The sequence below is a fragment of the Octopus sinensis genome, linkage group LG3 (genome assembly GCF_006345805.1).
Source record: "Octopus sinensis linkage group LG3, ASM634580v1, whole genome shotgun sequence".
NCBI lineage: Eukaryota > Metazoa > Mollusca > Cephalopoda > Octopoda > Octopodidae > Octopus > Octopus sinensis.
The window spans coordinates 22,569,402-22,582,862 of record NC_042999.1 but is presented as its reverse complement, the minus strand read 5'-3'; the positions used below and the strand labels follow the sequence as shown (position 1 = coordinate 22,582,862).

Here is a 13,461-nt window from a genome sequence, read left to right as displayed (position 1 = left end):
TAAAACCCTCTAAGGCAGTGCTCCAGCCTAGGCACAGTCCAATAACTAAAACAAGTAAAGGATTAAAATTTATGATTCATTTCAAAAACAATAAACAAACAAACAAAAAATCTAAATGCAGACGAAATTTTATTTCAAGAAATAGACTTTAAAAAAATAATAAAAAAACCCCAGAAAAGTAAAAAAAAGAGTCACTCCGAAACTGCAGATTAGAAAATATCAAATATTATTTTTTTTTGTTTTTGTTTAACTAAAAATCTTAATTAATAGTTGTCTTTCACTTTTTAATTAATGTAGTTTTCTGTAATTATTTTCTTTTAATTGAAGCATTTCATTAAATGCTTCCGGTAACGCTGTATTTTCGTCGGGTCACGAGTCCTTCAATTCCTGCTACAATAGAACCGAGTATCACACCAATTGCCAACATTATGAGAACTCCCGAAAAACTTCCGAGTGTCACCGAATAAAACGATTCCCTCGCTGGTTTTTGTAAAACATTGTCAAAACTGGCGCATTGGTCTTTCCACCAAATATTTTTAAGTTCATTTAGGCGGCCGCTCTCTCGCATTTCTTGGATTGCTTGGTTGAAAGCGCCGACGCGGTTAGATCCTCTTTTGAAGCCGAAAGCAAAGTATCTTTCATATGCTAATGGGTCCAAAATGAGCATGAGATCGCATGGCTTTCGATTGGCAAGATACATAGCCGAAGGTGATTCCATTATGAAAGCATATGGTTCTTCAAACGATTTGCGAATTCTATCAACTCCGTCATTAATGGAGCTGTGAAAAGAATTGCGGTTTTTGATATTGGTGTAGATATTTCTCATGAAGCCTACGTTACTGTTTGCAAAGGATGCGCTTGTCGATCCACCCTCTATCATTCCATATTTTATGACGTTCTGATTGGACAACTCCTGGAGGTCACCTACTACAGGCATACTGGACCAATGAGCGTCCCACTGGGAGATGATGCGCAAATAATTCGTCAAACTCGCTGTATATGTCATGAGAAATAATGCGCAGAATACCCACCAGAAGAAAACAATAATTCTGGCGCCGACCGAGCGAGGCGTTCTTTCATATCCTGTTAAAAATAAACAAATAAATACCGACAGTTTGAATTTGTAAAAAAATATATTTTAATTTCATATAAATACGGGAAATATATAGTCAAGACTATTGAAAAGGTTGCAAGGCGCAACGAAAAGTTTAGGAAAATAAAAATAAGAAGTGGAAATTTTACAGGTGGGTGTGTTAAATTATAAGGCACAAAAAGAAAATGACCCTCCCCAGACAACAGAATATGCTTCAACACACGAACTCATATAAAGAATCTTGTAAACCATATATGGGAAATAAATAGTCAAGACTATTGAAAAGGTTGCAAGGCGCAACGAAGATTTTAGGAAAATAAAAATAAGAAGTAAGTGGAAATTTTACCGGTGAGTGTGTTAAATTATAAGGCACAAAAAGAAAATGACCCTCCCCAGACACAACAGAATATGCTTCAACACACGAACTCACATAAAGAATCTTGCAAACCATATATGGGAAATAGATAGTCAAGACTATTGAAAAGGTTGCAAGGTGCAACGAAAATTTTAGGACAATAAAAATAAGAATAAGAAATAAGTGGAAATTTTACCGGTGAGTGTATTAAATTATAAGGCACAAAAAGAAAATGACTCTCCCCAGACACAACAGAAAATGCTTCAACACACGAACTCATATAAAGAATCTTGCAAACCAAATCCAAAAACGAAATTATAAAAAGAAAATAAGCTAAGGGAGATAACTGAAGTTGATTAAGTATATGGGTCTGGAAAGATAAGTTGAGTGATTCACAGAATGGCATACGTGAAAAATAATCTGAAGATCTTTTCGGTTTGACCGGCAGTTTAAAATAATTTCCACGTAACTAAACACTTTTAAACTTCGTATACTGGTAGAATGTGTTTATAAAACATCTTTTTCTCTTGGCTTTATTGAGAAAATTCTATAGTTTGTAAGATATTTGTTGTTTTTTTTCTTCAATTTCTGCAATTTCAACTAATCAATGACGTATGTTGAGGTGAAAACATTCTGTGCCATATGAATATGTCCCTCGTTTAAGAAACAGATTGGGTTTATTTACATCTGTGAAGAAAAAAAGATACCCTTCCCCCCACCCCTAACCCTAACTAACCCTAACCCTAAAACAGATTGAAATGCAATAGATCGATACTAGGGTCATAATTATGGGTGACAATTTCATATGACACCGCTAGAAAAAACTGCCTTTCAAACCGAAAAGATCCTAATCTGAGTTCAAACACATTTCTTTCATATGTTATATGTCAAAATGCAAATTCTTTTCACTTTAGTGTTTTTGACTGTATTTAAGTTCGATTTTCATATGTTCGTAATTCGCTACGATCTCTTTAAAGTAAGCAAAATCAAAGTGATTTAGTTGAAGAAATCGACCCCAGGACTTATTCTTTGTAAGCCTAGTACATATTCTATTGGCCTCTTGCTGAATTGCTAAGTTACGGGGATGTAAACATACCAACATCGGTTGTCAAGCGATGACGGGGTGACAAACACACACACACACACACATATATATATATGCGACGGGCTTCATTCAGTTTCCGTCTACCAAATTCACTCACAAGGCTTTGGTCAGCCCGAGGCTATAAAAGAAGAGACTTGCCCATGGTGCCATGCTGTGGGACTGAACCCGTAACCATGTGGTTCATAAGCAAGCTTCTTACCATTCAGCCGTGCCTGTGCCTATATATCTCTCTCTATATAAACGGCAGTTTGTCTGTGTGTGTTTCTGTGTGTCTGTTTGCTTGTACCCTCACTCTGACCACGGCTTTCAACCGATTCTGATGAAACTTGACACACACATAGCCCAATGTCATAATTCAAAACTAACGCAGCGAAAATTTTGAAAAGTTCCCCCAGTTCTGAAAAAATCGATAAATTCGACATGGGGTCGAGAATCAGAAACACAAACCACAGACTGTCTAGGGGACGCAACTCGACCTTTTTTAACTCTCAAAAAAAATTTACCATAATTTTTTTCCCATTTGTTTTCCTATTTTTTGGCTATAACTCTCTAAAAATGCTTTATAGTTATTTCCCTTACAAACCTGAGCAACGCCGGGCGATACTGCTAGTGTATATATAAATAAAGAACTTCTCTCATTTAAAACAATTTTTGTTTTGTAAAGTTTAATGTTTTATTAGGCTTTGGCGGGGGGGGGTCATCTATTGAAGGCAGTGCTCCAGCGTGGCCGCAACCAATGACTAAAGCGAGTAAAAGATTTAAAGATAAAAAAGGTATTAGATTATACGTACCTTGCCAAACGAGGCAGCTTGCAACAAACCAAAAACTGTTCAGACACGTGAACGACTCTCTTTCTCTGAAAGTCGCGTCTTTGTGGATGGCCATTTTCCGCCATTCGATGGGGCTGAAGTAGCAGATGACATAGAGAGCAATGGCAGTTGCCAGCATCCCGATGAAGGTGTGCAGCCAAACACTAGAAGACATGGGTACAAAAAGCCTCATAAATCGATCCACAAACCCGACTTGGTCGTTCTTTGGCTTACGGAGTAAAATGGCCGGGCTTGCTTTTTGAAATGGTGCAGAAAAATCAATGACCTTCTGACGAGCGGCTGTCACAGTGAGGGGAGCTGCGGCAATATCTGCCACCTAAAACAAATTTTTAAAAAAAATAAATAAAAATAAAGATTACAAAATATAAAGAAACAAAATTCATTCCTTCGCTTTTTTTTTTCCAGTAGTAACTTTTATGAATATAACAATTAGGTCTCTCCCTCGCTCCTCCCCTTCTTTTCTTCTTTTCTTTCTTTCTTTCTTTCTTTCTTTCTTTCTTTCTTTCCATCCTTCTTTATTTCTTTCTTTCTTTTTTCTTCCTTCCTTTCTTTCTTTCTTTCTTTCTTTCTTTTCTTTCCATCCTTCTTTATTTCTTCTTTCTTTTTTCTTCCTTCCTTCCTTTCTTCTTTCTCTCTTTCTTCTCTCTATATCTCTCTTCTCTCTCTCTTCTCTCTCTCTCTCTCTCTTTCTTTCTTTTTCTTTCTTTATTTCTTTCTTTCTTTTTTCTTTCTTTCTTTCTTTTTCTTTCTTCCTTCCTTCCTCCTTCCTTCCTTCCTCCTTCCTTCCTTCCTTCCTTCCTTCCTTCCTTCCTTCCTTCCTTCTTTCTTTATTTCTTTCTTTCTTCTTTCTTTCTTTCTTCTTTCTTTCTTTCTTCTTTCTTTCTTTCTTTTTTCTTTCTTTCTTTCTCTTTCTTTTTTCTTCTTTCTTTCTTTCTTCTTCTTTCCTTTCTTTCTTTCTTTCTTTTTTCCTTTCCTCTTAATTCCTTCCTTTTTTCTTTCTTTCTTTCTCACTTTCTTCCTTCCTTCCTTCTTCTTTCTTCTTCTTTCCTTTCTTTCTTTCTTTTTTCTTTCTTTCTTCCTTCCTTTCTTTTTATCTTTCTTCTTTCTTTCTGTCTGTCTGTCTGTCTGTCTGTCTCTCTCTCTCTCACACACACACACACACATTCATATAATACACACATATGCACAAGAAGATAACAATACGTTCCGGGTTCTATCCACAGGTCGTACGATAGTTTAAGTTTAATTACTGCATTACAATTATGAAATGATTCGAATAACGAGAACAGTTTGAGACGGGTCGCGGTTGAACAAGATACGGAACGATACGATTAAACTGCTTATTAACCAATATATACATTTGCACACACACACACACGACAGGTTTCTTTCAGTTTCCGTCGACCAAATCCACTCATATATGTATTTGTATATATGTATATATTTGTATGCATTTGTGTGTGTGTGTGTGTGTGTGTGTGTGTGGTGCATCTGTCTGTCTGTCTGTCTCGTCTCTGTCCTCTCTTGTCGTCTGTCTGTCTGTCTGTCTGTCTTCTCTCTCTCTCTCTCTCTCTCTCTCTCTCTCCTCTATATCTATATATATATATTATATTCATATATATGAAAAAACAAGTCAAAAATAGAAAATGCTAAAATAATTTTATAGTGAACCATTTCAGTACGGTTTCGGTCATTTTGAGACCTTTTCAACTGTAACGATTAAATAATTAAATTTAGAAAAATTAGAAGAAAAGTTTTTTTAAAGGAATATTTCTATAGTAGTGTTCGGATATAAGTGGCATTCTGCCTTCTCTGACTCCTTGTTTGCACTTGTGTGTTCGAGGTCGTTGTGAGTTCTTGGTAGGGTAGGAGAAGAAGAAGGCTGATGTGGAGAGGGGGTGGGAGTGGAAAAATCTGGGAGTGCCCTGATGGTCGTATTTTGAATGGTCAGTGGCGGCCAGCAGTCGCAGTCCAATTCAGGAATTGTTTATGGAATTTGCGTAGGCGTTATACAAAAGACATTAGTGACAAGGTTAAGGGGAGAAGGAGAAGAAGAAGAAGAAGATGACGATGTTGATGATGATGATGATGATGATGATGTGGTGGTGATGATGATGACGACGATGATGATGATAATGATGATGAGAAGAAGAAGAGGAAGAAGAAGAAAAAAAACAGAGAAGGGAGAATATGAATGGGTGAAAGTATAGCTGTGATGGGGCTGATTAGTAATGGATTCTATGGAATGTAATATTTGTGTGGTATATATTTCTTTTATTCTAAAGTTGAGGTATATTAATGTTTGTCGTAGACCCGTTAAGAAGGGGCCTGTATTTTGTAATAAAGAGATTTTCTTACTTATTCGTTGTCTCGGGTTGTATCGTCCCTAAATTGGTTAGAGGGGGAAAATCCGAAGCTTGGTGTTTTTTTGTTTGGCGCAAGTATCTATGTGTTGGCTAAAAGCTATTTTTCTGTTTTGGGGAATTTTTATATATATATATTACATGTGGAGGCGCAATGGCCCAGTGGTTAGGGCAGCGGACTCGCGGTCGCAGGATCGCGGTTTCGATTCCGGGCGTTGTGAGTGTTTATTGAGCAAAAACACCTAAAAGCTCCACGAGTCTCCGGCAGGGGATGGTGGTGATCCCTGCTGTACTCTTTCACCACTCTTTTTCCCACTCTTTCTTCGGTTGGCCTACTCGATTAGCCAGCGGGGTGGCGTCATTCGAAGGTTAAAACAATGCGAACGCATTGTGACCAGCGATGTGTAACAACATCTGATGGTCTGGTCGGTCACGTGATATATATATTACATATAAGCATTGTCTGTAATGACAATTGTACACACACAGCTCCCCAGCTCACACACAAAGCAAGTTTCAATCTGATTTGTTATGGCTTCTACAGCTGGATGCCCTTCCCTAGCGCCAATCACTCACTCCGAGCTTTTTACGTGCCACCGGTACGTACAGAACATATTTTTACTTAGGTAATCTATGAAAGGAGACAATGCATGGTGCAAAATTTCATTATCTGAAGTGACCATGAGGTGACCATGTGAATTTAAAGCGTTGCCATAAATGTTTTGCAATTTACCTCGTTTATGATTTCTCCGACCATTCCTGACCAGTTTCCGCCTTTTGAAATTGCTCCATATTTTCCGTCACGAACCATTTGAATCTTGTATTTAAAGCCATTCATTTTGGCAATGTCGTCCAAGATATCAACAATGAATCCACTGTAGGTCTCTTCTCCGGTTGTTTCATTGACAGTGTGGAGAACAAAGGGGGGAGACTGAAAATCATAAGAATAAAAGATGTATTAAAAGTAGACAAGAGCACTCAGAAAGTACAAACCTCCACCAAGGCAACACCAACGTCCTCTCAATGATTAGCCAGAGATGATTTTTAAAATGAGAATATCTGAAATAAACTCGACTGCTCTCACAAACGAGAATATTAAAAATAAACCCAACCGCTCTAAAAAATTAAGTAAAAAAAAAAAAAAACAGGAAAAATAATCCAGAATCCTTGTCTGGTACCGGATCGATCTCCAAATCTAATCAATTCGTGCCAGTGACGAGGCCAAACATCCCTGAAAGTTTCATCCGAATCCATCCAGCGGTTCTTGAAATATATTCTCGGACAAACAAACAAACAAACAAACACGACTAAAAACAATACCTCCACCTTCGCTAAGGAGAAGGTAATAAAAGTAAGGTGGCGAGCTGGCAGAATGGTTAGCACGCCGAGCAAAAAACTTAGTGGCGTTTCGACCGTCCTTACTATCTGAGTTCAAATTCCGCTCAGGTCGACTTTGCCTTTCACCCTCTCAGAGTCGATAAAACAAAGAATCGTTCATGAACTGTGGTCGATATAATTGACTTACCCCTCCCTGACATTGCCATCCTTGTACCAAAATTTGCAAATGATATTTTATTAAACCCTGTGTAGTTACCTAGGAGACGCAATGAAATGGAACTAGATAACACAGTAACCCCTTCTGAAATATGGAGCAACAGAAGCTTGACGAATTAATAAATAAATGTTCCTTCTCGAGCCATGCCAGGCTCATAAGGGCCAGTTTCCCGGTTTCAGTGGCGTAGAAATTCCCTACCTGGACGGGGCACCGGTCCGCCTCAGCGTTACTCATTTTTGCCACCTGAGTGGACTGGAGCAACTTGAAATGAAGTGTTTTGCTCAAGAACACAATGCATCGCCTGGTCCAGGAATCGAAACCACAACCTTCCGATCATGAGTTCACCACCCTAGCCACTAAACTACGCACCTCCACTTGACGATTCATTAAAAAATACACGTGGAAGATCAGAGTGAGGATTTTAATAATGATAAAAAAATATTAGATCAGATTGTAATGCATTATCATAATCATTGGTAAAGTGGCGAGCTGGCAGAATCGTTAGCACGCCAGGCGAAATGTTTAGCAGTATTTCGCCCGTAGCTAAGTTCTGGGTTCAAATCCTGCCGAGGTCAACTTTGCCTTTTATCCTTTCATGGTCAATAAATTAAGTACCAGTTAAGCACTGGGGTCGATGTAATCGACAAGTCCCTCCCCCAAATTTCAGGCCTTGTACCTATAATAGAAAGGTGGTGAGCTGGCAGAATCGTTACCATGCCGGACAAAATGTTTAATGACATTTCGTCTGTCTTTACATTCAGAGTTCAAATTCCACCGAGGTCGACTTTGCTTTTCGTCGACCACTGGGGTCGCTGGAATCGACTTAACCCTCCTCCAAAATTGCTGGCCTTGTGTCAAAATTTAAAGCCAATTGTAGATAAATGTATATTGTATATAATAATGGTTTCAAATTTTGGTATAATTCCAGCGTGGAGACTCAATGGCCCAGTGGTTAGGGCAGCGGACTTGCGGTTTCGATTCCCAGACCAGGCGTTGTGAGTGTTTATTGAACGAAAACACCTAAAGCGCCACGAAGTTCCGGTAGGGGGTGGTGGCGAACCCTTCTGTACTTTTTCACCACAACTTTCTCTCACACTTTCTTCCTGTTTCTGTTGTACCTGTATTTCAAAGGGTCAGCTTTCTCACTCTGTGTGACGCTGAATCTCCCCATATATATACATATATATATATATATGTATGTATATGTGTGTGTGGTGTGTGTGTGTGTGTGTGTGTGTGTGGAGGCGCAATGGCCCAGTGGTTAGGGCAGCGGACTCGTGCTCGTAGGATCGCGGTTTCGATTCCCAGACCGGGCGTTGTGAGTGTTTATTGAGCGAAAACACCTAAAAAAGCTCCACGAGGCTCTGGCAGGGGGTGGTGATCCCTGCTGTACTCTTTCACCACTCTTTCTCTGACTCTTTCTTCTGTTGGCCTGTTCGCTTAGCCAGCGGGGTGGCGTCATTCGAAGGCTAAAACAATGCGAATGCATTGTGACCAGCGATGTGTAACAACATCTGATGGTCTGGTCGGTCACGTGATGGTGATATATATATCTTATATCTATATATATATATATATATATATATATATATATATATATAATATATATATATATATATATATATAATATATGATCTATATATATATGTATATATAGGAAAGATGGTTTGAAAATCAGAGGTCTTTTAAAGATGTTCATTGACTGGATCAGTTTCACTTACACACACACATAAAAACGTGCACAGAGACACAAAATCCAAAAACCACTGAACCATGACAGACTAGCCCCGAAATAAGAAAATCCTTTTGATTACCCAAGCCACTCCCTCATCAATCAACCTCCCACACTATTTCTAAGAAGAGCAAACATTTCTCATACACACAATACAAGACATGAGATGATGGATATAAAGGTTGGCCATTCCCCTAAAATTCTGTATAAATATGATTCTTCTGTATATATGTTTCAATACAACCATGATTCTTGATGAAATTAAAATAATTATAAATTTATTTTACTACCTATTTTGAAAACTTTCATACTCTCTCTTTTACTCTTTTACTTGTTTCAGTCATTTGACTGCGGCCATGCTGGAGCACCGCCTTTTTTTAGTCGAGCAAATCGACCCCGGGACTTATTCTTTGTAAGCCCAGTACTTATTCTAACGGTCCCTTTTGCCGAACCGCTAAGTTACGGGGACGTAAACACACCAGCATCGGTTGTCAAGCAATGCTAGGGGGACAAACACAGACACACAAACACACATACATACATATATATATATATATATATATATATATATATATATATATATAATCTAATATATATATATATATATATATACGAGAAAGAAGCAACAAGAATGGATTAGTTTTTAGTACAATTGTTTCATACAAAGACAGGCTTTATTACAAGTTGCAAAAATTGCAGCAGATAAAAGTGTCCCGTACTCATCAGCTAAAATACATTTGAGTTCTCTAGACATCTTAGTGGGTGAGGTTATACTCATGAGATATTGGAGATAGTTCCATTAGAGGCAGATATAGGTTGTGTAAACAGTTTTCCAAAGTTCTTAATGATGATGCACAGTCTTATCACAGATTTTCAAAAAACTTATTAGTTCGAAGAGAAGATGAATATCCATAGGTAGATTTAAATTTCCAGAGATATGAAGAGGAGATGCACAGACTTATCACAGATTTTAAAAACTTATTCAAGTAAATTCATTGGAATTACTTGAATCTTAATTGCTTTGATTATATATATAATATAATATATATATATATATATATATATATATATATATACATATATACGACAGGCTTCTTTTAGTTTCGTCTACCAAATCCACTCACAAGGCATTGGTCGGCCCGGGGCTATAGCAGAAGGACACTTGCCCAAGATGCCACGCAGTGGGACTGAACTCGGAACCATGTGGTGGTTAGCAAGCTACTTACCACACAGCCACTCATGTAGACTGTTTAAACAAAAAGCCCCTCTTCACATTTTCTTATCATTGTCGAAGACTCTATTTTCTAACATTTTCTTATCATTATCAAAGACTATATTATATTTTAATATAATTATGATAACCATTTTTTAACACAACAAAACTTTACATTCTACTTTTGATAATCTTTTTTAAAAAGAGTGAAACTGGTCAAGTCAATAAACATCTCTAAAAGACCCCTGCATTTTCAAATCCTCTAGCTTGCTTAACAACTACGTGGTTCCGGGTTCAGCCCCACTGCATGGCACCTTGGGCAAGTTTCTTCTACTATAGCCTCGGGCAGACCAAAGCTTTGTGAGTGGATTTGGTAGGCGGAAACTGAAAGAAGCCCGTCGTATATATATATATGTGTGTGTGTGAGTGTGTGTGTGTGTGTGGGTGTGTGTGTGTGTATATGTGTGTGTGTGTTTGTGTATCTGTGTTTGTACCCCCCTCCCAACATCGCTTGACAACCGATGCTGGTGTGTTTATATCTCCGTAACTTAGCGGTTCGGCAAAAGAAACGATAGAATAAGTACTAGGCTTACAAAGAATAAGTCCTGGGGTCGATTTTCTCGCCTAAAGGCGGTGCTCCAGCATGGCCGCAGTCAAATGACTGAAACAAATAAATGAGTAAAAGAGTATGTGTGTGTGTGTGTGCGTATGTGTGTGTATAAAACTATCATGACTGACTGTGTTATAAATACCTACATTAGTAGAAGTAAGAGCTAGGCGCTTTAATACTGCAGCCAAAGCCCATAATTGTATATATATATATATATATATATATATATACATATGTAGTGATGCTACTGTGTAGGGTTCAGCGCGCATGCGCAGAATGGGACTACTTCCGGGTGGCCACCGGAAGTCATCCCCATGCGCATGTGCGGGAAACGTTCCCTTACCCGCCAAACTCAAATCTTTCTCTCTGGCAAGCCAGCTCATCGCGATCGGACGTACATTTAACAGGCTCTGACAACCTCACCGACATAGCCGCCAACGACCATCAACAAACTAACAAGAAGCTGTACATCAGAGGCTGTCCTTCTCCCATCAGACACACGTACGACATCGCAATAAATAAACGAACTGCTGTCTTTTACCTATAACCTGACTTCGTCTGTATTGTCTTATAAAAATTGTATGTAACCAGATCGGATATCGACACCCTTTCAGTGAATCGATAACAGATCCTTCGTTACACATACTTACGGGGACCGTAATCGCCCGAAAAGCAGCGGTCGATCTTCGTCCGGGAACAGCCGAGTGGGGCCGATCAAATGAAGCGGCTACGGTAAAAAAAAAAAAAGCCAAAACTGATCGATCAGTCTGGGAATATCTCGACCGCTGCTTTTCAGACGATTACAGTCACTGTCAGCATGTATGTATATAATTATTGGCTGCATTGGCTGCAGCATTAGAGCGTTTAGCTCTTATTTCTAGCAATGTAGGTGTTTCTAACACCCTCAGTCATGTTTACTGATGGTTATAGTTTTCCCTTTTGGTGCGCATTGCTTACAGCTGTATACATTAATAAGTTACAACTTTCATTTGTCATCTTAGAAGGCATAGACTAAAAGTCAGAAATGCTATCGACAAGAAGAAAGCAATCGTCTATGAAGAAGAAACAATATAAATAAATACACGGCACCTTATACAAGCTTGTCCAACCGTTACACTTTTTAGAAGCATGAAACTAATAGTAGCTTGAGTTCAAATCCTGTGTATATTAGATAGTATTTGTCTCATTATGTGGAGGCGATTGGCTTAGTGGTTAGGGTGTCAGCATCATGATCGTAAGATTGTGGTTTCGATTCCTAGACCGGGCGATGCGTTGTGTTCTTGAGCAAAGCACTTCATTTCACGTTGCTCCAGTCCACTCAGCTGGCAAAAATGAGTAACGATTCGATGAACCGGCGTCCTGTCCAGCTGGGGAGAACACATATGCCACAGAAACCGGGAAACCGGGCCCACGAGCCTGGCTAGGGTTGAAAAGGGCGCATTTATTATTTATTTGTCTCATTGAAAGAAATACTTATTTTGTTAATCTTACCAATAACAGAACGGTACCTTGGGCAAGGTACCACGCAATGGGGCTGACCCCGACACCACTGTGGTTGCAAATAATAATTAAAACGATTCAGACGAAGGAAAATAATAAAGAAAGAAAAGTGTATAACTTACGTGAATGGAGGTAACTGTATAAGTTTTGTTCTGAAATAAATGAAGAAAATAAACCGTCAAGAAAAACATATATATATATAAAGAAAGATCAAAGATATTAACAAAATATTATTGAAGATAAGATATTTGGTTATATTACATTGCTAGCTCAAAAGCCACCTTCTGTGTGGACTTTTAGACTAGCTCCTACGGAGGGTTAATTGGGCCTGTAGCCCCAAATTAAAGAGAGCTAAATAGCACGATTACAATGTGTCTATAATGACTACCGTAAATTCTCGAGTATAGTCCATCCTTGAGTATAATACGCAGGGGATTTTTAGGGGTCTGTACCTCTGAAAAACCTAAACCTTGTGTATAATACGCACCCCTTCTCTAACCTGAGTCAAGGAGGTCTATATAACGTCCTTGGTTTGTAAAACTGTATACGCTAACGTCCTTTATTATTATTGTATATATAACATGGTGCAAACGTGTAGCTTTTTTGTGCATTTTGTTTGCAGAAATAAAGAAATAACTAATATCAGTAATAACGTTTAAAAAATTTTGCTTATTGCAAGTTATGGATGATTCTTTTATGACTTCATTGCTTTCAGGCTTAGCTTAAGGTATTTTCGCGCCCGACATCACAAAATGCATCTGAATAAACATTGCCGGACAGCAAATAGAGACTTGGACATTGTTTAGAAAATATCTTTCATTTTTAACCTCGTATATAGTACGCACTAGGGATTTTGATCTTTAAATTTTGGGAAAAAAATGCGGATTATACTCGAGGATTTACGGTATATGCCCTGGTGGTGTTTGATCAGAGGTTAAGGACGGATGAGAATTAATTCTGTAATGCAATTATTCTATTGTTCCAGTCCCAAGTTGAATTCCAACTGTTGGCTAATTTGTCCCAAAGTTCTTATCTCGACGTAAAATTAACGAAGCGAATGTCATTTATCTGCCCCTTGATCTCTGACATCATCTGACAAACGTCA

At 38.3% G+C, this 13,461-nt stretch overlaps 1 protein-coding gene across 1 annotated transcript in view; it reads right to left on the bottom strand.

The window, feature by feature from the left end:
- Window positions 1–245: 245 nt before the first annotated feature.
- The window catches only part of LOC115209311 (glutamate receptor 2), a 61,139-nt gene continuing 47,923 nt past the window's right edge, over window positions 246–13,461 (bottom strand). Inside the window, exons 3-6 of the mRNA XM_029777652.2 lie at window positions 12,479–12,508; window positions 6,480–6,677; window positions 3,345–3,699; window positions 246–1,083 (exon numbers count right to left, since the gene is read on the bottom strand). Of these exons, the coding sequence (XP_029633512.1) occupies window positions 335–1,083; window positions 3,345–3,699; window positions 6,480–6,677; window positions 12,479–12,508 (1,332 nt within the window). The 3' untranslated portion in view covers window positions 246–334. The remainder of the gene's footprint in view (window positions 1,084–3,344; window positions 3,700–6,479; window positions 6,678–12,478; window positions 12,509–13,461) is intronic.